This window comes from Chiloscyllium plagiosum, unplaced genomic scaffold, assembly GCF_037043375.1.
Source record: "Chiloscyllium plagiosum isolate Xiang-an unplaced genomic scaffold, Cpla_swu_hap1 HiC_scaffold_45, whole genome shotgun sequence".
Taxonomy (NCBI): domain Eukaryota; kingdom Metazoa; phylum Chordata; class Chondrichthyes; order Orectolobiformes; family Hemiscylliidae; genus Chiloscyllium; species Chiloscyllium plagiosum.
Window position 1 is genome coordinate 23,487,712 of NW_028270183.1, and position 25,008 is coordinate 23,512,719.

A 25,008-nucleotide genomic window follows, 5' to 3' on the forward strand; every position below is an offset into this window, starting at 1 on the left:
TTTCAATGCCATTGGATTGAGAGTGAGAGTGTGAAGGTGAGTAAATGATCTTATTGAGTGGTGGGGCAAGCTGCAGGAACTGAATGGCTGACTCGCCCTCCTGTTTGTGTTTTTGCAAGCAAAGTAGTTTTATTTTGTTAAAGTGGGATATCTATGAGGGACAGTGAGCACGTCTACAAGCATTGCACAGTCAGCTCCATGATCTCTTACTGCTCCTTATTTGAAGACAGTACAGTGGACCCAATGTGTGAGCTGTTTCTTTCATAGTTTAGTCACTTTGTGCCAATAATGATTCTCAAACAGTAGTCCGTTGAGTGACCAGATGCTGGTAGTTACTGAGGAAGGAGTGTCGATGAGGGAACCTCTCCTCAAGTGGAAGCCCTCCATCTTTAACTCTTCAGATGAAGAAGGTGCTTTGGATTCGCATACCACATGAGGTGTAGTTAGTGCCTTGAGAAAGCCATTTGCTTTGTACTGTTGTGACATGGCTTATGGCACAAGGTGAAGTAGTGGTGACACCTTGGAACAGTTTCCTCTGAGCAAAAGGGAGGCACAAATTGTGATAGGGATAAGTCTAGTCTGCTCTGCCATTTAATTAGATCGTTACTTATGATTATTCCATGTCGTTAGTGGGGAGCTGGAAAAGCACAGCAGATCTGGCAGCATCCAAGGAGCAGGGGAATCAATGTTTCGGGCAAGAGCCTTTCATCAGGAATATGGCTTGTGAGCCGAGGGGGTGGAGAGATAAATGAGGGGGAGAGGTGGAGGTAGCTGAGAGTGCGATAGGTAGACAGAGATGGGCGTAATCGTGATAGGTCAGAGAGGAGGGCGGAGCAGATAGGTGTGAAGGAAGATGGACAGGTAGGACAGGTATCGCCACTACGCCCATCTCTGTCTACCTATCTAACTCTCAGCTGCTTCCCATCCCAGCACCACCCGATATCTCTCCACCCACTTGGCTCACAAGCCTCATTCCTGATGAAGGGCTCTTCCCTGAAACATCGATTCTCCTGCTCCTTGGGTGCTGCTTGTCCTGCTGTGCTTTTCCAGCACTTCACCCTCGACTCTGATCTCCAACTTCTGCAGTGCTCACTTTCTCCTGATTATTTCATGTCCCGTAGACCAATAGCCTGCCCCCCACCTTGCTCATCAAGAATGTATCCATCTCTGTCTTAAAAATATTCAATGTCTCTGCTTCCAGCACCTTTTGAATGCCATTGTGTCAGGCTGGGAGTTGGACTTAATAACCAAGGCTAATGTTTGCTGCTTGACTGAAAGTGTAACACTGGATCCCATTTGGTATTTTTCTTCTCTCTGTTCAGAAAGTGCGAAGCTGCTGACTCCGGTGAACAGCTATGGTTCCCAGGACAGTGACCATGTTGTGGGCTCTCAGCCTACCCACCTGTGCCAGGGGCAAGAGGAAGAACTGAGGAGGAAACTAAAATATTTCTTCATGAGTCCCTGCGACAAATTCCGAGCGAAGGGCCGGAAACCCTTCAAACTTATTGTGCAAATATTGAAGCTCATCGTAGTCACAGTGCAGGTAAGGAGTAACCTTGGAGAAATCCACTGAGAGAGATTGACACAGGTTGGACTATTGAGCCCGTGATGATAAAGAGGAGACTTGGGGGTAACCTCAATGCTTTAGTAATGCAGATACCCAGGATAATACTGCAGGGATGTGACTTTAGATCTCACCTTTGCTAGAATTTAAATTAAATTCATTGAAGAAACAAAAAAATCTGAAGTCCTGTAATAGTGACCATGAATAAATTGTCATAAATACCCATCTGGTTCATTTTAGGAAGAAAATCTGCCAACCTTGACCAATCTGACCTACATGTGACACCAGACCTACAATTATGGGACTGACTCTTAATGACCCTCAAGGGCAATTAGGAGTAGGCAAATAATCTGGCCTTGCCAGTGACGTCAACATCCCATGATAGAATTTAGTGAAGGATGTTCACTGTTAGAGTCATCGTTATAGAAATATATAGCCAGAAAAAGGTCAGTTGCATTCCCACTGGTCAAAACCAACCAAATAGCATTCTAACCCCATTTTCCAACACTTGCCCCATAGTTTTGCATGCCTCGTGCACACCTAAATACTTATTAAACATTGAGGTTTCTGTCGTATCACCCTTATGGCAGTGAGCTCCAAATTCCCACCACCCTCTGGGTGGAAAACGTTTTTCCTTGCAGTTCCTCTGAACATCCCACCCTTACCTTAAAACTATGTCCTCTGGTCATTGATCCCTCCATCAAGGGGAAAAGGTTCTTCCTGTCTGCCCTATCTACGCCCCTAATAATTGTCATGTCCCCTCTGTCTCCTGTGCTTCATGGTAAACATCCACTCTGTCATTGAAACTTCTAGCCCAGGCAACGTCCTGGTAAATCTCCTCTGCACCTTCTCCGGTGCTACCACATCCCCCTATAATGTGGATTCCAGAACTGCATACATACTCTAGCTGTGGCCAAACCAACAACTTCCAGCATAACCCATCTGCTCTTAAACTCTGTGCCTCAGCTAATAAACGCAAGTATCCCATATGCCTTCATAAAATAATATAGCATGGAAACAGGCCCTTTGGCCCAAACTGGTCCATGCTGACTCAGCTAGTTTCAATTGCCCGCAATTGGTCCATATCCCTCTAAACCCTTCCCATCCATGAATCTATTCAATTATTTTTGAAATGTTGCTGTCTTCTCTGGCAGCTCATTCCATATACGCATCTCTCTCTGTGAAGAAATTGCCCATTAGGTCTGTCTTAACTCTTTCTCCTCTCGTCTTAAATCTATGCCCTCTAGTTTTCAATTCACCATCCCTGGGAAAAAGACTATATGCATTCATTCTATCCATCTCCCTCATGATTTTATACACCTCAATAAGGTCACTCCTCATTCTCCTATATTCCAAGGAATAAAGGCCTATCCTGGCCAACCTCTCCCTATAACCCAGGCATACTAGTCTTGGCAACATTCTCATAAATCATATTTGCACTCTTTCCAGTTTAACTACGTCTTTCCTATAACAGGGTGACCAAAACTATTCCCAATGCTCCAAGTGTGGCCTCATCAACAACTTATACAACTGTAATATGTCAGCTTCTATACTCAAAGCCTTGACCGATGAATGTCAACATGCTAAATGCCGCCTTCACCCTGTCGACCTGTGATGCTGTTTTCAAAAAACGATGTACTTGTACTCCTAGGTCTCTCAGTTCCACAACACTCCTCAAGATCTTACCATTTACTGTATTAAGTCCTACCTTGGTTTGACTTTCCAAAGTGCAACACCTCTCATTTATTTGTGTTGGATTGTATTTGCTAATCCTCCGCCCACTTCCCCATTTGATCAAGGTCCCTCTGTGATTTTTGATAACCTCTTAACCACTTTATGCATCTGATAACCTTGAGGGACCAACATATGTGCACACCATGGGCACTCTGATTCTCGGTGCTGCCCAGAATCCTACCTTTTTTCATATTTTTGCTTGCCTTATTTGTTCTACCCAAATGTAGCACTTCACATTTATCCAGCTTGAATACTATTTACCACTAGTCAGCCCCTTTTTATTTTCTTGTAGTCTAAGGTGGCCTTCCTCCATCTTTATCACCCCACCAATTTTTGTATCATCTGCACACTTACTTAAGTGTAGGAGTCTTGGTCAGTTTAAATCACATATAAACCACAAACCACCTAAAACCGACCTCTGTGGGATTCCATTGGAGACAGACTTTCAGTTTGATAAACACCCTTCAACCGTCGCTCTGCTTCCTGCCACTGCAACGAATACAGATCTAATTTGCAGGTTTTGCACTTCCTGCAGTGGCAGAGAAAGGTACCAGGAGTGTGGTGTGGGCTGACTACCCCAGTTGACCCATTGTCTCAGCCTGCGCCTGTCCCACCGAACTCCCCTCTTCCTACATCGCCACCATCCTGTCCCCTTTAGTCCTGGAGCTCCTCACCTATGTTAGTGACACTACGCATGCTCTTCAGTACCTCCAAGATTTTTGTTTCCCCAGCCCCCAACGCCTCATATTCACCATGAACATCCAGTCCCTGTACACATTGATCCACCACGACAAAGGCCTCCACTCTCTCCGTTTCTTCCTCTCATGCCATCCCAAACAGTACCCTTCCACCAACACCCTCATCCGTCTGGCTGCATTGGTCCTCACCCTCAACAACCCCTCCTTCCAATCCTCCCACTTCCTCCAAACCAAAGGGGTAGCCATGGGCAGCCGCGTGGGACCCAGCTATGCCTGTTTGTCGGATATGTGGAACAGTCCATCTTCTGGAGTTACACCGGCACCATCCCCCACCTGTTCCTCTGCTACATCAATAATTGTATCGGCGCCGCCTTGTCCTCCCACAAGGAGGTTCATCAGGTTTACCAACACCTTCCACCCCAACCTCAAATTCACCTGGACCATCTCGGACACCTCCCTCCCCTTCCTGAATCTCTCCATCACCGTCTTTGGCGACCAACTAACCACAGACAAGCCCAATTCCCACAGCTACCTAGACTACACCACCTCCCACCCTACCTCCTGTATAAAAATGCCATCCCTTATCCCCAATTCCTCAGCTGCATCTGTACCCAGGATGACCAATTCCACCACAAAGTCCCAGCTGGTCGCCTCCTTCCACGATTGCAACTTCCCTTCCCATGTGGTTGATGATGCCCTCCAGCGCATCTCCTCTACTTGATGCACCATCGCCCTTAAACCCCACTCCTCCCAATACATCAAGGACAGAACCCCCCACCCCCAACCTCCGTATACATCGCATCATCCTTCCCACACTTTTGCCATCTCCAAACGGACCCCACCACCAGAGATATATTTCCTTCCCCACCCCATCAGGGTTCTGAAAAGATCATTCCCTCCGTGACTCCCTCATTAGGTCCACACCCTCCGCCAGCCGACACCCCACTCCTGGCACCTTTCCCTGCCAATGCAGGAAGTGCAAAACCTGTGTCCACACCACTCCTCTCACCTCCATACAAGGCCCCAAGGGATATTTCCATATCTGTCATAAATTTACCTGTACCTCCTACCAATGTCATCTGCATCCGTTGCACCCGGTGTGGTCTCCTCTACGTTGATGAGACTGGATACTGCCTTGCGGATTGTTTCAGAGAACATCTCTGGGACACCTGCACCCACCGACCCCACTGCCCCGTGGCTGAGCACCTCGACTCCCCCTCCCACTCCACCAAGGACATGTAGGTCCTGGGCCACCTCCACTGCCAAACCCTAACCACCCGACGCCTGGAGAAGGAACGCCTCGTATTCAGCCTTGGGACTGTGCAACCACACAAGATCAATGTGGATTTCAACAGTTTCCTTATTTCCCCTCTTCCCACATTATCCTAGTTCCAAGCCTCCAACTTGGCACCGCCCTCCAGACTTGTCAATCACTCCTCCCTTTGACCTATTACCTTCTCCCTTACCTTCATTACCTATTGCTTTCTCAGCTATCTTTCCCCAAACCCCACCCCCTGCCATTTATCTCTAAGCCCCGACCCACAAGCCTCAAATCAAAGCAGGACTTATACATTTAATGGTAAGGTCCTGGGGAGTGTTGCTGAACAAAGAGACCTCGGAGTGCAAGTTCATGGTTCCTTGGAAGTGGAGTCTCAGTTCGATAGAATAGTGAAGAAGGTATTTGGTAAACTTTCCTTTATTGGTTAGAGCATTGAATATAGGAGTTGGGAAGTCATCTTGCGTCTGTACAGGACATTGGTTAGGCCACTTTTGGAATACTGTGTGCAACTCTCGTCTCACTTCCAGCAGAAGGAGGTTGTGAAACTTGAAAGGGTTCAGAAAAGATTTACAAGGAAGTTGCCAGGGTTGGAGAGTTTGAGCTATAGGAAGAGGCTAAATTGTCTGGGGCGGGTTTCCCTGGAGCATCGGAGGCTTAGGGGTGACCTTTTTAGAGTCTTATAAAATTATGAGGTGCATGGATAGAGTAAATATCCAAGGTGTTTTCCCTGGAGTGAGGGAGCCCAGAACTAGAGGGCATAGGTTTAGGGTGAGAGGGGAAAGATTTTAAAAGGGGCCTGAGGAGTATCTTTTTCATGCAGAGGGGGTGTGTGTGTGTGTGTGTGTGTGTGTGTATGGAATGAGCTGCCAGAGGAAGTGGTGGAACCTGATGCAATTACAACATCTGAAAGTCATCTGGATGGGTATATGAATAGGAAGGGTTTAGAGGGATATGGGTCAAGTGCTGGCAAATGGGACTAGATTAGGTGAGGATATGTGGTTGGCATGGATGAGTTGGACGAAAAGGTCTGTTTCCATGTTTCTCTATGACTCTAGTCCCACCTGCCTGCTCCTGGCCCATATCCCTCCCAACTTTTCCAATTCATGTACTTACCCAAATGACTTAAATATTGTAACTGTCAACATCGGCCCTTTCTTCTGGAAGCTCATTCCACATACGAACCACTCGCTGTGTAGAAAAAAAAATTGCCCTTTTATGTCTCTTTTAGATCTCTGTCCTCTCACCTTAAAAGGATGCCTGCTATTAACCCTATCTATACCCCTCATGATTGTATAAACCATAGAAGGTCACCTTTCAACCTCCTATGCTTCAGTGGAAAAAGTTCCAGTTATTCTTTATAATTCAAACCTTCCATACCCAGTAACATCCTGGTAAATCTTTTCTGAACCCTTCCCAGTTTAATAATATCCTTCCTACAACAGGGTGACCAGAACAAAACATGTTACTCCATAAGAGGCCTCAACAATGACCTGTACAACCTCAGCATGACGTCCCAACTCCTATACTCCAATATTCTGAGCAAGGGAGGCAAGCTTGCGATATTCAATTCTTTGATTATAGGGATCAAGGAAATGAGTTTCGGTCCTGAAATTGAGACTCTGGCTCACTGAATGCTCTGTTCTCATCACTAGGAATTAATTATGTTGCCAGTTCTAAAGAAAGGAGTTTGAAGAAAACATTGCATTTCTGTGGTGACTGGTAGTGACTGTTGCAATGTGAGAATCAAAGCAGTCACTTTGTGCCAAGCAAATTCCTGCAAACAGCAATGTGTGGTCATAACCAGACAATTTGCTTTTATCTCTTAGATGATTGTTAAATGCCGCAGATTCTGGTGAGAACTTGCCTCCTGCTCTTTGAAATAGTGTTCAAAGATCGTTTACACCCAGCATAGGAAACTTGGTCCCGGTGATTAATCTGGTGGAGCTCTGTTGTACAGTTCTCTGTGGCAGATGTAAGCTTATTTGGATAAGCACACCAATCCTGTAAATGCGATTTCAGGTGTGCTGCCCTGTGTGGGACTGGATGCTGTATTTTATTTTTTGCCTGTGAGCATTACTAGTGAGACGAGCATTTACTTCCCCACCTTAATTGCTCAAGAAAGTGGTTGTGGGCCTCCGCCTTGATCTGTTTCAGTCAGCAGGGTGGAGGTACACCCAGAGTATGAGGAGGGAGAGAGTTCCAGCATTTTTCCTCTTTGGTAAAGTCCCAAGTCAGGTTGGTGTGGTTTGGAGGGGAAGTTGCATGCATTCAGAATTCAGTGCAAAAGGACCAAGGAATTGATGAAGAAAGGAAAAATGGAATATGGAGGTAAATTACCAAAAAAAAATCCACACTGGCTGTAAAAAGGAAAAGATTCACCCAGACCAATGTGGGCAGAGCCAGGGGAATTTATAACTGAGAATAGGAAAATGGCAGAAACACAAGCAATTGCTTTATCTCTGTCTTCACAAGGGAGATGCAACAACATCTTCACGAGCAGCAAAGATCTGGGAGGAATTGGTATTCATAAGAAAGTAGTACAGGTTAGAAAGAGCAGTTAACGGGTCTGAAAGTTGTGAAATTCTCTGGTCCTGATATGTTACATTGAATGCGGTGGCTGCAGAGGTAACAGATGCATTGGTGGTCATCTTTAGAATTGGTTCCTGCATACTGGAGAGAAGCAAGTGTAACCCAACTCTCTATGACAGGAGGGTGACAGAAACCTGGGAACTAGACATGTCAGCCTGACAGCAGCAGGGAAAATGCTGGAAATTATTTATAAACTAGACACTTAGAAAAAAAGTAGGGTTAAACCGTCAGTGTGGATTTATGAAAAGGGGAAATCTGATCAATCTGTTGGAGATCTTTTGAAGCTGTGACTAACAGAGTAGAATAGGCTAAACCAATGGATGTAGTGTATTTGGATTTTCAGGAGGCTTTCGATAAGACCTCATACACGTTACGAAGCAAAATTAAGATATGTGGGATTGAGAATAGTATAAAGGCATGATTTGAGAACTGCTGGATAGAAGACCGTCAGATAAACAGGTACTCTGGAGGTTGGCAGGTGACAACCTCCAGGATCTGTGCCTGTGCCCCCAGCTATTCCCAAACTTTGCAAGTAGGCACCAAATTTACAATATTTTCAAGTTTATTGATGATACAGAGCTAGGTGGGAATGAGAATTGTGAACAGGAAGCAAAGGAGTTTCAAGGGGACTTAGACTGGCTGAGTGAATGGGCAAGAGTGTGTCAGATGGAAGTTAACATGGAAGAATGTGAAGTCATCAACTTTGATAACCAAAACAGAAATACTGAGTATATCTTTGTAGTCAGAGATTAGGCAATGTTGATGTCCAAAGGAACCTGGTGGCCTTGTTCAGATGTCACTGAAAATTAACTATAGGTGCAACAAGAAATTAACAGGACTGTAGTGTGTTGGTCTTTGTTGTTGCAAATTTGTATTGAGCACAAGAGTGAAGGTGCCTTGTTGCAGTTGTATAGAAAATTGATTTACCCCACCTGATGTATTGTGTACTGTTTTGGCCTCTTTACCTAAGGAAGGGTAAATTTATAGAGTCATAAAGCACGGAAGCAGACACTTCAGTCCAAAGCAGCCATGCTGACCAAATATCCTAAATTAAGCTTGTCCCATTTGCTAGCATTTGTCTCATATCCATCTAAACCGCTCCTATTCATGTACCTATCTAGATGCCTTTTAACTGTTGTAATGGTACCAGCCTTCATCGCCACCTCTGGCAGCTCATTCCAATATTACACCACCCTCTGCATAGAAACATTTGTCCCTCAGGTACCTTTTAAATCTCTCCCCCGTCACCTTAAATCCATGTTTCCTAGTTTTGGACTCCACTACCCTGGGAAAAGACCTTGGCTATTTACCTATCAATGTCGCTCATGATTTTATAACCCTCTAAAAGGACACTCCTCAGCCTCTGATGCTCCAGAGATGATAGCTCCAGCTTTTTCAGGCTTTTCCTATATATCAAACACTCCAACCCTGGTAACGTCCTTGTAAATCTTTTCTGAGCCCTTTCAAACTTAACAACATCCTTTCTACAGCAGGGGAGACCAGAACTGAACTTGTTATAGAAGAAATTCAACAAAACTCAATAAATTAATCCCAGGATTAATTAAGTAGGATTGCCTATGAGGAGATTTGAGACTGGTCCTGTACTGTCTGAAATTTAGAATTGGAGGGGATCTGATTGAGACACAAACGGGTCTTACAGGGGTCGCCAAGATGGATGCAGCAAGAATACTTCTCGTTGAGGCCCAGTCTCAGAATAATGGATAGGCCCTTTAGGACTGAAATGAGGAATTCCTTAATTCTGAGGGAGGTGAATTTTCAGAATTCTCCACCCCAGAAGGTTGTAGAAACTTAACTATTGGCAATGTTCAAAACATGGATTGATACATTTTGAAATATTAAAAATATCAAGTGATGGGAATAGTTTGGGAAAAATGGCATTGAGGTAGAAAACCAGTCATAATGTAGTTGAATGATGGAGCAAGTTTGCTGGGCCCAATGGCTGCCTCATTTTTCCTGTATGAATGTGTCTGCTCTCCATGTCTTTGAGTGGTAGAGGTTGCAGGTTTGGAAGGCGCTTTTGAAGGAAGGTAGCTGAGTTGCTTCCGTAGCCTCTGTCCGAAGTGGCCAATATTTCTCCACGAAGAGGGGCTAGTATTTGTGGAAGCAGTGCTTGCAAGGAGCAATAGGACATGAGGTCAGTGGCGACTAGAGAGTTAACTGTTGTGTGGGCACGTTGCTCTGTCATTGAGCTGTACAGGCAAATGTGTTTATTTAACAAACATCCAACATATTTAATAAATAAGGAATTAAACTAAACAATCAGAACATCATTTACTGGTATTTCCTCTTACCATTTTACCAACAGCGCACAATAAAGGTGAAAGTTCATATACATATTGTGTAACACCCTGCACCACTGTCAGAGAAATTAGCCCAATAAAGCAGAGATCACAAAACACAGATCGAAGTGAAATTAGCAAACCGTTTATTAACACAGCAATATCGCAGAAGAGAAATTAACTAAGCTGAAACAGCACAGGGAGTCTGTCCAGGTAGCCGAAACACACTTCCCCGAGCTGAGAATCAAGCCGGGTTTTATAGGAATACTGTACAATGATAATAAAAATCGGGAAAAGACAATGTATTTGATAATTGAGTAATCCAGTTACGATGGTGATAATCACTATGTAGTATCAGAAGAATGTCCTGATTGTAGATACAATGTAGCTTCCTGGCAGCATCAAACAGCTTTTGGGTGAGAATGTCCCTTTTAAGGCAGGTATTGTGAGCGAGGTATTCTGGTAACTCTCTGCCTGTCACTGGGGTATGAGACTGCCCTTAGGGCTTTGGGACGTCTGTGTTGATTGGATCCAGAAAGCTTATTGTCAGTTTGTCTTGGGAAGTGTATTCTCTGGTCTGTGAGTGACTATGGTCATGTCTGGTTTCTCTTGTCAGTTTTTGTTTGGTCAATGCTGAGGCATTCTGGGTGTTTCTTGTATGGTTTGGACAGGCTTGACTTTGTGTTCTGTGTGGCCATGCTCTGGGTAGGCAGGGTGGCAGATTTTTTCCCACAGCCGCCAATACTCAGCAGCAGCAGCAGTGTGGACTACCTCTAAGATACTCTATAGAAATACTCTGTGGGCGGCACAGTGGCACTGCTGCCTCACAGCGCCAGAGACCCAGGTTCAATTCCCGACTCAGGCGACTGACTGTGGAGTTTGCACGTTCTCCCTGTGTCTGCGTGGGTTTCCTCCAGGTGCTCCGGTTTCCTCCCACAGTCCAAAAGATGTGTAGGTCAGGTGAATTGGCCATGCTAAATTGCCCGTAGTGTTAGGTAAGAAGGGGTAAATGTAGGGGTATGGGTGGGTTGCGTTATGGCGGGTCGGTGTGGACTTGTTGGGCCAAAGGGCCTGTTTCCACACTAAGTAATCTAATCTAATCTAAAATCCACCAAAAACTCAACAGCACCTTCCAAACCTGCAACCAGTTCCATCTAGAAGGACAAGGGCAGCATATACACAGAAGCACCACCCCCTGCAAGTTCACCTTCAAGCCAGTCTCTATCCTGATTTGGAAATATATCATTGTTCCTTTGCTGTCATAGGGTCAAATCCTAGAATTCCCTTCCCAAGAGCATTGTGGGTGTACCTATAGCACATGGATTGCAGCGGTTCAACAACCGCCACCTTCTGTCGGGCAAATGTTGACCCAGCCACTAACACCCATGTCCTGTGAAGTAATAATAAAAAAAAAAGCACAAGTGTACCAAAGTCACCAGCTCAATTATGTCCATTACTCATGTCGCAGTTTGCTAATCAGGGATGTCAGTTGCCATGTCCTGACCAAAGTCAATATTAGTGTGGAATTCCTGATGAAGGGCGTTTGCCTGAAACATCGATTTTCCTGCTTCTCGGATGCTGCCTGACCTGCTGGGCTTTTCCAGCACTACTCTAATCTTGATTCTGATCTCTAGCATCTGCAGTCCTCACTTTCGTCTATGTTCTGACCAATGGTTGCTCTGCTCAGCTGAGCAGTAGACAGGTTCAGGCTAACTTAGGCCACATACTTTTCACAAAAGGATTTTGTTGCCTTTTGCACAATCATAGCAATTATTCTTGTTTGATTCTTGGTGTGTGCGAACAGACTTAGCTGTTCATTTTTATATGTTCACAGAATGTAGGCATCACTGAAGCCATAATTTTTTTGCCCACTCTTGTTGTCCAGAGGGCAGTTAAGAGTCACCCACATTGCTGTAGGTCTGGAGTCATGTGTACGCCAAACCAGGTAAGAATGACAGACCTCCTCCCAACAGGACATTAGTGACCCAGATGGGCTTTTACTGCAATTGTCAGCAGTTTCCAAATCGCCATTCAATACAGGTGTTAAATTGTCTTTCCAGCTAGTGTGATGGAGTTTGAATTCCTGGTCCTAGAGAATTAGCAAGGTTCTGGATTACTAGTGACATTACCACTGTCACCCCGCCGGGCTGCTGACAGTGTCATAGAGCTGGACAGCACGGAAACAGATCCTTCAGTCCAATTCGTCTATGCCGACCAGTTATCCTAAATTAATCTTGGCTCATGTCCCTCCACCTTTCCCATTCACATACCCATCCTTTTTAAATTTAAATGATGTAATTGCACCAGCCTCCACAATTTCCTCTGGCAGCTCATGCCATATGTGGACCACCCTCTGTGTGAAAAAATTGCCTCTTGGGTCCCTTTTAAATCTTTTTCCCCCTCACCTTAAACATACGCTCTCTAGTTTTGGACTCCGCTGCCCTTAGGGGAAGGCCTTGGTTATTAACCCTATCCATGCCCCTCATTTTATAAACCTCTATAAGGTCACCCCTCTGTCTCCGACGCTCCAGTGCAAATAGCCCCAGCATATTCAGCCTCTCCCTATAGCTCAAACTTTGCAATCCTGGCAATGTCTTTGTAAATCTTTTTCGTACCCTTTCAAGTTTAGCTATTTTTCCTATTGGAGGGAGTCTAGAATTGTGCACAGTATTTCAAAAGTGGCCTAGCTAATGTCCTCTACAGCTGCTACATGACATCCCAATGCCTGTACTCAATGTACTGACCAATAAGGGTAGGCATACCAAATGCAGCCTTCACTATCCTGTCTGCTTGTGGTAGACAGTGGTACAGTTAATCTTGCTTCAAGATGATTGCAGCAATGTTGGATGAGTGAGCTGTCTAGCAGAAACCACAGTAAATCTTCAAATGTAACCATTTTGGAGTTTTTTGTGGGTTAGAAGGAGCAGGAACACAAGTTCCAATTGTCTTCTGATTCAGTGGCCAGTTGCAGTTACTATCGGCTGTTTGCTGTTCCCACTTCTCAGCTAATGGTAACAGGATAATGACAAGGTACCTGGCAGAACTCCCAGAGCTTTTTATTGAAATAAATCCATTATGATTGGCAGGGCTGTTTGTCACTGAACTCACCAGTTACGTCGCCCATTGCCCGATCTCTCTCCATTCCATTCCTGTATCTGATAGGTTACCCTGTAAAATGGGCACCTTTGTTAGGACCATATCGTAGTTTGTTACCATAGACCCCGCACTGAGAATATAATTTAGTATCCGAATCCCTTTTGAGACATTTTGGCAATGTGTCAAAGTGCCGTAACTGGGTGTTTAAAAACAGTGGTTTGCAAAACTAAACTGCCCCTGGCTCTGATATTGTTTTCTGCTATAAATAGAGAATTTATTGCTTGTGGTAATTTATGCTGATGAAAAGAAATGACCATTTGAGATTTTAAAAATCCTTTCATGGGATGTAGGCAATACCGGCAAGGCCAGCATTTGTTGCTCAAACCAAGTTGCTGCTTGAGAAATGGTGGTGGATTGCTTTCTTGAATGATTACAATCTGAGAGACGTAAGGACACAGCAGTGAGGTAATTCCAGTTGACCCAGTGATGGTGAAGAAACAGTGATATTGTTTCAAATCAGGATAGTGTGAGGGGAACTTGCAGGCATTGATGTTCCCATGTCTCTGCTTAGCGAAGGGTGCAGTTAGTTCTGAAGCCTTTATTACTATTGAACCTTTTATACAAAAGTACTTGTGAAAAGTATTCAATGTTGCCTTGTGGAGTACGCATCCGCTACTTTGGTTACAGCGTGTTCTCAAAGATAACGATGAGGTGAATTAATCAGATTAACTTTGAATCCATTGATTATGATAAAGTTGACCCCTGAATGTCTGCCTCTCTCTGGCTCAGGGCGATGATGCAAGTCTTGCAGGGCTTCCCAAAGTTAGGGGTTGCGAGCTCGGGCAACAATAGCTGCTGTGGACTGAATTAAAACAGCTACTCTCCTGCATTCTCGGCCCTTACTGCATGATATCTCTGTTCTCCACTGAGGGGTGACAACAATTTTCTAGTCGCAAAATAGGGTCATAGTGGGGAAGCAAGTTCAGGCAGCACTGATTTATTATGTGTGCTGTTATAAAGTCATACAGACCATTTGGTCCAACCAGTCCATGGCAAACAGAATTCCAAACTAAACTAGTCCCACCTGCCTGCTCCTGGCCTATATTCCCTCCAAATCTTCCAATTCATGTACTTATTCATGCTTTTCTTGAATGTTGTAATTGTGCCTGTATCCACCACTTCCTGTCATGTGGAATGAACATGCAGAGGAAGTGGTAGATATGGGTGCAGCAACAACATTCAAGAGACGTTTGGATAAGTACATGAATGGGAAAGATTTGGGGGGATATGGGGCCATGAGCAGGCAGGTGGGACTAGTTTAATTTGGGATTATGTTCAGCATGGACTGGTTGGACTAGGCCCTGCAAGACTTGTCATCATGCTATGTCAGACAAAGAGAGGCGGGCATCCACGGGTCACCTTTATCATAATTAGCGGTTTCAAAGTTAATCTGATTAATTCACCTTGTTGTTAACTTTGAGAACATGCTGGACTCCACAAGGTAACAATGAATACGTTTCACAAGTAATTTTAGACAAAATGTTCAATGGTACTGAAGAGTCATGCTCCAAAACTAACTGCCCCTTTTGCCAAGCAGAGGTCAAAGCATTGAATATAGGAGCTGGGAGGTCCTGTTGCATCTGTTATTGGTTAGACTACTTTTGCAATATTGAGTGCAATTCTGATCTCCATTCTATAGGAAGGATGTTGTGTAACTTGAAAGGGTTCAGAAAAGATTTAGAAGGATATTGCTAAAGTTGGGGGTTTGAACTACAGGGAGAGGCTGATGCTGGGGCGTCAGAGGCTGAGGCGCGACTTTATAGTTGTTTGTAAACTTGAGGTGTATGGAGAGGGTAAATAGACAAAATCTTTTCCTTGGCTTGGGGGAGTCCAGAACTAGAGGGCATAGGTTTATGGTGAGAGGGGAAAGATTTAAAAGAGATTTAGGGGGCAACTTCTTCATGCACATATGGAATGAGTTGCCAGAGGAAGTGGTGGAGGCAGGTGCAATTACAACATTTAAAAGGCATCTGGATGGGTATGTGAATAGGAAGGGTTTAGAGGGATATGGGCCAATTGCTGCCAAATGTGACCAGAATAATTTAGAATGTTTGATTAGCATGGATGAGTTGGACCGAAGGGTCTGTTTCCACACTACACCTCTGACTCAATGCGTACCACCCTCTTGTTTTAAAAAAAAGTCCATGTCTTTTTTTTAATCTCTCTCTCACCTTAAAAATGAGGCCTCCAGTCTTGAAATCCCCCATCCTAGGGAAAAGCCAACTACCATTAACCCTATCTGTGCGGCTTACTATGTTATACTTGTCAGATGCCCTTTTACCTGCAAACAGTCTACTTCAATCAACTTTTAAAAGTTCTTGTCTCATATCATTAAAATTTGCCTTATTCCAATTAAACAAAATTAGCTTTTATGGAAGGGTTATCCGTTTCCATAACCATTTTGAAATTAATAGAATTATGATCGCGAGACCCAAAGTGTTCCCCCACTTTTACTTCAGTCACCTGCCCAACCTTGCCCAAAAGGTCATGTTTTGCTCCTTCTCCAGTAGGAGCATCCACGCATTGATTAAAGGTTTGTGAAGGTTTGTAGCTCAGGTTAAGGATTAGGGTGTAGCTTTGCTCGCTGAGCTGTAGGTTTGATATCCAGACATTTCATTACCTGGCTAGGTAACATCATCAGTGGCGACCTCCAAGTGAAGCGAAGCTGTTGTCTCCTGCTTTCTATTTATATGTTTGTCCTGGATGGGGTTCCTGGGTTTGTGGTGATGTCATTTCCTGTTTGTTTTCTGAGGGGTTGACAGATGGTATCTAGATCTATGTGTTTGTTTATGACGTTGTGGTTGGAGTGCCAGGCCTCTAGGAATTCTCTGGCATGTCTTTGCTTAGCCTGTCCCAGGATAGATGTGTTGTCCCAGTCGAATTGGTGGTTTTTTTCATCTGTGTGTAGGGCACCCTAAACATAGATGAAAATGTTTTCTAGAACACATTTGACAAATTCTTCACCATCCAAACCTTTAACACTATGGTATCCCCAGTCAATGTTTAGAAAATTAAAATCCCCCATTAATACAACCTTATCATGCTTATATATATCTGAGATATCTCTACATGTTTGTTTCTAAGTTTCCCTTTAACTAGGGAGGCCTATATTACAATCCTATCAAGCTAATCTTTCTTATTTATAACTTCTACCCATATTTTCAGTAGACTATTTTTCAGAAGTACCTTTAATCAAAACTGCTTCCTCTCCCTCCCCACCCCCACCCCCAGTCTCCTTTCCTAGTCTTCCTATAGCATCTAAAACTCGGAACATTGAGCTTCCAGTCTTGTCCATCTCTCAGCTAAGTTACTGTAATAGTGATGATGTCCCAATCCCATGTTCTTAAACATGCCCTGACTTCATGCGGTCTTACCTGTAAGATCTTCAGAATTACTACATACTCTGACTCTCTTGCCTTTTCTAATTAATGAGCTCTCCTCACATTCAGAGGAGAAAGTGAGGACTGCAGATGCTGGAGATCAGAGTCGAAAAGTGTGGCACTGGAAAAGCACAGCAGGTCAGTCAACACTGAAGGAGCAGGAGAGTTGACATGTCAGGCATAAGTCCTTCATGTTACTGTTGAAGGGCTTATGCCCAACATGTCGACTTTCCTCTTATTGTCTGACCTGCTGTGCTTTTCCTGCGCCACGCTTTTCGACTACTCATATTCAGAGCCTTCTCATCAATCTTTCTATTTACACTGCTGCTTAGAATTCCTCTAACACAGTAGGTAGTCAGGCCAACAAGGGGTGAGGCCACGTTGGGTTTGGTGCTGGGTAATGAACCATGCCAGGTGTTAGATTTGGAGGTAGTGAGCACTTTGGTGATAGTGACCACAATTTGGTTATGATTACTTGAGCGATGGAAAGTGGTAGGTACATACTGCAGGCAAGAGTTATAGCTGGGGGGAGGCAATTATGATGCAATGAGGCAAGATTTAAGGTGCATAGGATGGTGGAGGAAACTGCAGGGGATTGACACAATTGAAATGTGGAGTTTATTCAGGGAACAGCTACTGCATGTCCTTGATAAATATGTACCTGACAGGCAGGGAGGAAGTGGTCGAGCGAGGCAGCTATGGTTTACTAAGGAAGTTGAACCTCTTGTCAAGAGGAAGAAGTAGTTTTATATGAGGATGAACATGAAGTACTTGAGATAGTACAAGTTAACCAGGAAGGACCTAAAGAGAGAGCTAAGATCCAGGAGGGGACATGAGAAGGCGTTGGCAGCTAGGATCAAGGGAAATCCCTAAGCTTTCTATCGGTATGTCAGGAATAAAAGAATCACGAGACTAGAATTACGGCCAAATCAGAACAGTAGTGAGAAGTTGTGTGTGGAATCAGAGGAGATGAGAGAAACGCTAAATGAATTTTTTTTGTCTTTTTCCAGTGTGAATACTGACAATGTTGTCAAGGAGAATACTGAGATACAGTCTACTAGACTAGAAAGGGTTGAGGTTCACAAAGAGGTGGTGGTAGCAATTCTGGAAAGTGTGAAGATAGGTAAGTCCCCTGGGCAGGATGGGATTTATCCAAGGATTCTCTGGGAAGCCAGGGAGGAGATTGCAGAGCCTTTGGATTTGATCTTTGTTGTCATTTCTACAGGAATAGTGCCATAAGACTGGAGGACAGCAAATGTCTCATTGCTCAAGAAGGGGCGTAGAGACAACCCTGGTAATTATAGACTAGTGAGCCTTACTTTGGTTGTGGGTAAAGTATTGGGAGGAGTTATAAGAGAGAAGTCTTAAAATCATCTCGATAGGGATAAGTTAATTAGGGATAGTCAACACGGTTTTGTGAAAGGTAGTTTGTACCTCACAAACCTTATTGAGTTCTTTGAGAAGGTCCCCAAACAGGTGGATGAGGGTAAAGTGGTTGGTGTGGTGTACACTGATTTCAATAAGGCGTCTTATAAGGTTCCCCGTGGTAGGCTATTGCACAAAATACAGAGGCATGGGATTGAGGGTGATTTAGCAGTTTGAATCAGAAATTGGCTAGCTGAAAGAAGAGAGGGTGGCAATTAATGGGAGATGTTCATTGTGGAGTTCAGTTACTCACGATATACTGCAAGGGTCTGTTTTGGGTCCACTGCTGTTTGTCATTTTTCTCAATGACCTGGATGAGGGTGTGGAAGGATGGGTTAGTAAACTTGCAGATGACACTGAGGTCAGTGGAGTTGTGGGTAGTGTTGAAAGATGTTGTAGGTTACAGAGGGACATAGATAAGCTGCAGAGCTGGACTGAGAGGTGGTAAATGGAGTTTAATGTAGAAAAGTGAGGTGATTCACTTTGGAAAGAACAACAAGAATGCAGAGTATTGGCTAATGGTAAGATTCTTGGTGGCATAGATGAGCAGAGAGATCATGGTGTCCATATGCATAGATCCCCAAAAGTTGCCACCCAGGTTGGTAAGGTTTTTAAGAACACATACGGTGTATTGGCTTTTATTGGCAGAGGGATTCCGTTTCAGAGCCATGAGGCCTTGTTGCAGCCGTACAAAACTCTGGTACGGCTGCAGTTGGGGTTCTGTTTTGATCACCACATTATAGGAAGGTTTGGAAGCTTTGAAAAGGGTTCAGAGGAGATTTTACTAGGATGTTGCCTGATATGGAGGGAAAGTCTTATGAGGAAAGGCTGAGGCTGTTTTCATTTAGAGAGCAGAAGGTTGAGGGGTGACTTAATTGAAACATATAAGATGATCAGAGGGTTAGATAGGTTGGGCAGTGAGAGCCTTTTTCCTCAGATGGTGATGGCCAGCGTGAAGGGACATAGCTTTAAATTGAGGGGTGATGGATATAGGACATATGTCTGAGGAAATTTCTTTATGCCCTCCCTGCACCAGTAGTAGACTAGCCAACTTTACGGGCATTTAAAAGGTCATTGGATAAAAATATGGATGAAAATTGAATAGGAGAAAGTGAGGACTGCAGATTCTGGAGATCAGAGTTGAGAGTAGGGTGCTGGAAAAGCACAGCAGGTCTGGCAACATCCGAGAATCAGGAGCATCGACATTTCTGGCCCTGATGAAGAATTTGTGCCCAAAACATCAATTTTCCTTCTCTTCAGATGCTGTGTGACCTCCTGTGCTTTTCTAGTACTCCACACTCAACTTTGAAAATGGAATAGTTTAGGTTCGATGAGCTTCAGATTGGTATCACAGTTCGGCGCAACATTAAAGCCAAAGGGCCTGTAATGCGTTGTAATTTTCTATGTACTTGCCTGTCTATCAGTACAATGTCACGCTAATGAAACAAGCAAATCTCCCTGGTAAGGTATTGGCTCCTGTCTAGTTTGGGTTAGACCCATCCTTTTTGAGCAGGGCATTTCTGTCCCAAAAGTTGCCCAAAAACCTGAATTCCTGAACAATACACCACCTCTTCAGCCATTTATCGTGTTGCTTTTGTCCAAGTTTGGCATTGGGAGTAAGCCAGAGATTGCTACTTCAAAGGTTTTTAAAATCTTCCACCTAACTTCTTACGTTTTCTCTGTAGAGCTTTAATCTTTTCCGAAACGTATCATTCTTACTGTTATGACACTGGGTTTACCCAAAAAGCTCACCTCGCCTCATAATCTGTTAAGGTATGAGTGACAAAGAATACCAAATCCCACTATTTAAAGAAAAAAATAACAATTTATTCTTTAACTCCAAGAAAAAAATGTTGAACAACAGCTATCTACACTGAAAACATCCTTTTGCCTTATCAATTTATTTACCTTCCACTCTACAACACTGTAGTAATCCGATAAAACCCCCTGGTTAGGTTTTACAAAAATTCAAATTTCAAAACCAGTCAGCTGTGTCGATTCTCCTCTATATCTTCCTCTAGATTTCTTATGGGTTTTTTTTTCGGTCTTCTGCACAAATTTCATCTGAACAGGTATCTTTCGCAGTGCAATTCTATGGGCTGTCTGTGTTTGTTGATGCTCTTTGCTGCTCTGGCTAACCGTTCAAAATGTCTGATTTTTATAGGCCAAAACATCAGATTGTCTCTTGATTTGATGCTGTCAAAACAGTAAAATTCAAATTTGACTGGATTTGGTATCTTGTGGCATAATTTAATCTGATTGGCCAAATTCAAATTTGTTATGTACCACAGCAACAGCTCAGCTATTTGTTTCACAGCCAAATGTTATATTTTAAAATTTTTCAGCATACTCTGTGCTTTCCTAGATCTGTGCCAGCTTTTGCTCTCTCTTAAAGGTACACTGCACACCTACTTCTTCATAACACCACTAATGTGTACAACAATTTTGTTGCATTAGTTAGTGGAGTACAGGATCATTGCCCAACAGCTAACCTTCCTGCCATGGTCAAGCATCACAATGAAGAATACCAAATCTGTGCATATTTGGTCCCTTTAAAGAAAAATAAGATTTAAAAAATTCATTCATGGGATGTGGATGTCGCTGGCCAAACTAGCATTTATCCCTAACTGCCCAAAGAGCAGGCAAAATTCAACCACATTGATTACCTGGTCTAGGGTGGCATGGAGACCAAACCAGGTAAGGACGACAGTTGCCTTCCCTAAAGTTCATTAGTGAACTCGATGAGTTTTTCTGACAATTGACAATGGATTTATGGCCGTGATTAGACTTGTCATTTCAGTTTTTTTTAAATTAAAATCAAATTCCACCATATCCCACGGAGGGACTTGAACCTGGGTCCCAGAGCATTTCCTGGGCCTTTGCATTAATAGTTCAGTGGTGAAACTACGAGGCGTTGTCCCACTTGGTACATACTGTCTTTTGTGACCACAGGGCATCCCAAAGCACCTTACAGCTAATTATATACTTTTGAAGTGTAGTCACTATTATAATGTACGTAACATGTCAAGATCCACTTTGTAAAAATTCATTCATGGAATTGGGTGCTGCTGGCTGAGTCAGTGCTTATTGGCTGTCCCCAGTTGTCCTTCCTGAACTGCTGTAGTCCATTTGGTGTGGTACTGTTGGGGAAGGACCAGTGTGGTAGTGACCAGATAATCCTGGTTTTGTGATGCAGGTTTGGAAGATGAAAAGCTAATGGAGGAATTCAGGAGCTCTCCCTGCTCTTTGAAGGACAGTTTTCTTTTTACCAATCTACATGAGAGAAGACAGAAGGGGAGCTCTGTTAAATGCCACATCGGAAACGTGGCTTTCTGACAATGCAACGCTATACTACAATGGTGTGTCAGCCTTTAGTTTTGTACTGAAGCTCTGAGAATGGGATTTGGACCCACAAACACCTAGCTCAGGCAGGAATGCTGTCAACTATGTTATAATTTAAGCTAGAATGCCAAATGACAGGGAGCCCTTTTACCAGGCCAGCATGTTAATGTTTAGAGACTGATGCCACTTGCTAATTGTTTTCCACAGTTGATCCTGTTTGGATTGAGTAACCAAATGGTGGTAGATTTTACAGAAGAAAACACAATGACATTTAAGCACCTCTTCCTGAAGGATTACACAGATGGGTTGGATGATTCTTACGCTGTGTATACACAGAAGGATGTCTACGATTCTATTTTCTACACAGTTAAACAGGTTAATGGCTGTCATACTTCCTCTTTTTATGGTTTGAACACTTTACAGTTTACTCTTTCTGTAACCCTGCCAAATTGAACTTTCTAGTGGCAACCCATGCTTATCGAGTCAAACTGCTATTTCAGCATGTAGTTTGAACTGGATAAATATGCCATATTGTAAAATAATAGCACATAAGTTTGAATCTCGTTGAAAGAAGGAACTCACTTGTATAGATTGTCTTTATGAGCTTCCTTAAGCATGATGCAGACAATTAAGTAATTTTTCAAGGATAATAACTGTTGCCCTGTGAGAAATGGGCAATCAGTTTGCATGCACCAAGCTCTCTCAAACAGCAATGACCAAGCAATTTCTTTCAAGAAAGAAAACCCTGGGAATATTCAATGGCATCTGTAGGGAGAGAACAAGAATTACCATTTCAAATCCATGACCCCTCATCAGAACTGGAGAAAGACGAAAATGTAATAGATGTTGTGAGGGGAGTAAGAAAGGTGACTGAGAGAGATGGGTTGGGAGGCAAAAGCGGTTCAATGACAAGAACTAGTCTTAGAGGGCCAGAGGGGGACAATAAAGGTGAATGAGGGAGAAGATGCAAGCAAACAATGCCTTCAGAAAGTACAGAGCTGAAAATGTGTTGCTGGAAAAGCGCAGCAGGTCAGGCAGCATCCAAGGAACAGGAGAATCGACGTTTCTGGCATAAGCCCTTCTTCAGGAATGAAGAAAGTGTGTCCAGCAGGCTAAGATAAAAGGTAGGGAGGAGGGACTTGGGGGAGGGGCGTTGGAAATGCGATAAGTGGAAGGAGGTCAAGGTGAGGGTGATAGGCCGGAGTGGGGTGGGGGCGGAGAGGTCAGGAAGAAGATTGCAGGTTAGGAAGGCAGTGCTGAGTTTGAGGGATTTGACTGAGACAAGGTGGGGGGAGGGGAAATGACGAAACTGGAGAAATCCGAGTTCATCCCTTGTGGTTGGAGGGTTCCTAGGCGGAAGATGAGGCGTTCTTCCTCCAACCGTCGTGTTGCTATGGTCTGGCGATGGAGGAGTCCAAGGACCTGCATGTCCTTGGTGGAGTGGGAGGGAGAGTTGAAGTGTTGAGCCACGAGGTGGTTGGTCCGGGTGTCCCAGAGGTGTTCTCTGAAACGTTCCACAAGTAGGCAGCCTGTCTCCCCAATATAGAGGAGGCCACATCGGGTGCAGCGGATGCAATAAATGATGTGTGTGGAGGTGCAGGTGAATTTGTGGCGGATATGGAAGTATCCCTTGGGGCCTTGGAGGGAAGTAAGGGGGGAGGTGTAGGCGCAAGTTTTGCATTTCTTGCGGTTGCAGGGGAAGGTGCTGGGAGTGGAGGTTGGGTTGGTGGGGGGTGTGGACCTGACGAGGGAGTCACGGAGGGAGTGGTCTTTTCGGAACGCTGATAGGGGAGGGGAATATATCCATGGTGGTGGGGCCCGTTTGGAGGTGGCGGAAATGACAGTGGATGATAGGCTGTATATGGAGGTTGGTGGCGTGGTAGGTGAGGACCAGTGGGGTTCTGTCCTGGTGGCGGTTGGAGGGGCGCGGCTCAAGGGCGGAGGAGTGGGAAGTGGAGGAGATGCGGTGGAGGGCATCGTCAACCACGTCTGGGGGGAAATTGCTGTGGCATCGTCGACAGCAGAGCTTCAAGGTGTACGTTCCTGGATGAGAGATGGTAATTAAATGAACACGAATGAAAAGCAGAATTTTTTGGCAATCTGAAAGAAGAATGGAAGTTCTACCTTGCTATATCTTGTATGTCATGCCAATTGCCCTGAGAGAAATCTAAATCCTTTACCCAATAAAATCCTGCTCTGCTGTTTGCTCCTCTTTAGCATTCAGCCCTACAGGGAATGCCTACTGTGTATGATCCAGTTCTTTTCCCTTAGTATTCACAAATGCCCTTCTGGTGATGCAGTTTTTAATTCACCTAGGAAGTGGATATCATTAGCTGCACCAGCATTTCTTGCCCGTACCTATTTGCCCTTGAGACGGTAGTGGTGAGCTACTGCAGTCCACTTGCTTTAGGTTGACCCACAATGCCGTTTGGGAGGGAATTCCAGAACCTTGGCCCAGTGATAGTGAATAAACTCTAATTTATTTCCATGTTAAGATGGTGACTGATTTGGAGGGAATCTTGCAGAGGGTGGTGTTCCCCTGTATCTGCTGCCCTTCCTTCAAGATGGAAGTGGCTGTGGGTTTGGAAGTTGCTGTCTGAGGTTCTTTGAATTTCTGCAGTCCATCTTGTAGGTAGTACACACTGCTACTGGGCATCTGTGGTGGAGGGAGTGGATGTTGGTATTAATAATGCAGGTTGCTTTGTCTTGGATGGTGTCTAGTTTCTTGACTGTTGGAGCTGCACCCACCCAGGCAAATGTGTATTCCATGACAGTCCTGACTTGTGCCTTATAGATGGTGGAAAGGCTTTGGGGAGTCGGGGGGTAAGTTACTTGCTGTAATATTTCTAGCCTGTAACCTGCTATTGTAGCCACTGTGTTTATGTGGCAAGTCCAGTTGAGTTTCTAATCATTGGTTACCCAAAGGATGTTGACAGTGGGATTATGCCATTGCATGTCAAATTGAATAATCAGAGCTGGAATCCTGGACATTTTTCCTCAGCCACCGCCTACCCCAAGACACTTAATGCAAAATTACTGGCTTCCTTCTGCAGTGTTACGATTTAAACAGTTTCAGCTTGTTATGCCTGGGGTTGCAAGGTTTGAGGGTTCAAGTTTCACCCCAGCTCTTGAGGGCCTATAAACTGAGTGTAGTATGGAAGGAAGTGGCTGAGGGTGCCGTCAGCCTTTGTGTTCAGTTGGATCTTTTCAATAAACTAATCTCTCATCAGAATTTGGAAGCCCCATAGAAATCTCTCCAGAGTCCTGGTATGTTCCCTCCTCAATCAGTATCACTGAAAGCAAGCGATTAATCGCACTTGTTATTGAGGTTTTTGTTGTGTCTGTATGTTGGTGATGCTCAAAGTGTTATCTCTTAATCTTTTAGTTATGTTGCTGTTGAGTGTCTGTCCTGTAAATCTGGGAGATGCTGAACTTTGTGGTTTTACATACTCCACTCAACCCCGTTCTTTTGGACTGTTTACTTGATGAGTGTGTTAAAGGCAAACTGGCAAAAATGGGGCAAGAAGGCCAAGGCTTTGTG

General features: G+C 44.2%; 1 protein-coding gene across 3 annotated transcripts in view; it reads left to right on the forward strand.

Moving 5' to 3' along the window:
• Window positions 1-25,008, forward strand: part of mcoln1a (mucolipin TRP cation channel 1a) — a 76,310-nt gene that overhangs the window by 11,124 nt on the left and 40,178 nt on the right. For all 3 annotated transcript variants that reach the window (XM_043694696.2, XM_043694695.2, XM_087983380.1), the window contains exons 2-3: window positions 1,323-1,543; window positions 21,675-21,842. In XM_043694696.2, the coding sequence (XP_043550631.2) occupies window positions 1,323-1,543; window positions 21,675-21,842 (389 nt within the window). The remainder of the gene's footprint in view (window positions 1-1,322; window positions 1,544-21,674; window positions 21,843-25,008) is intronic.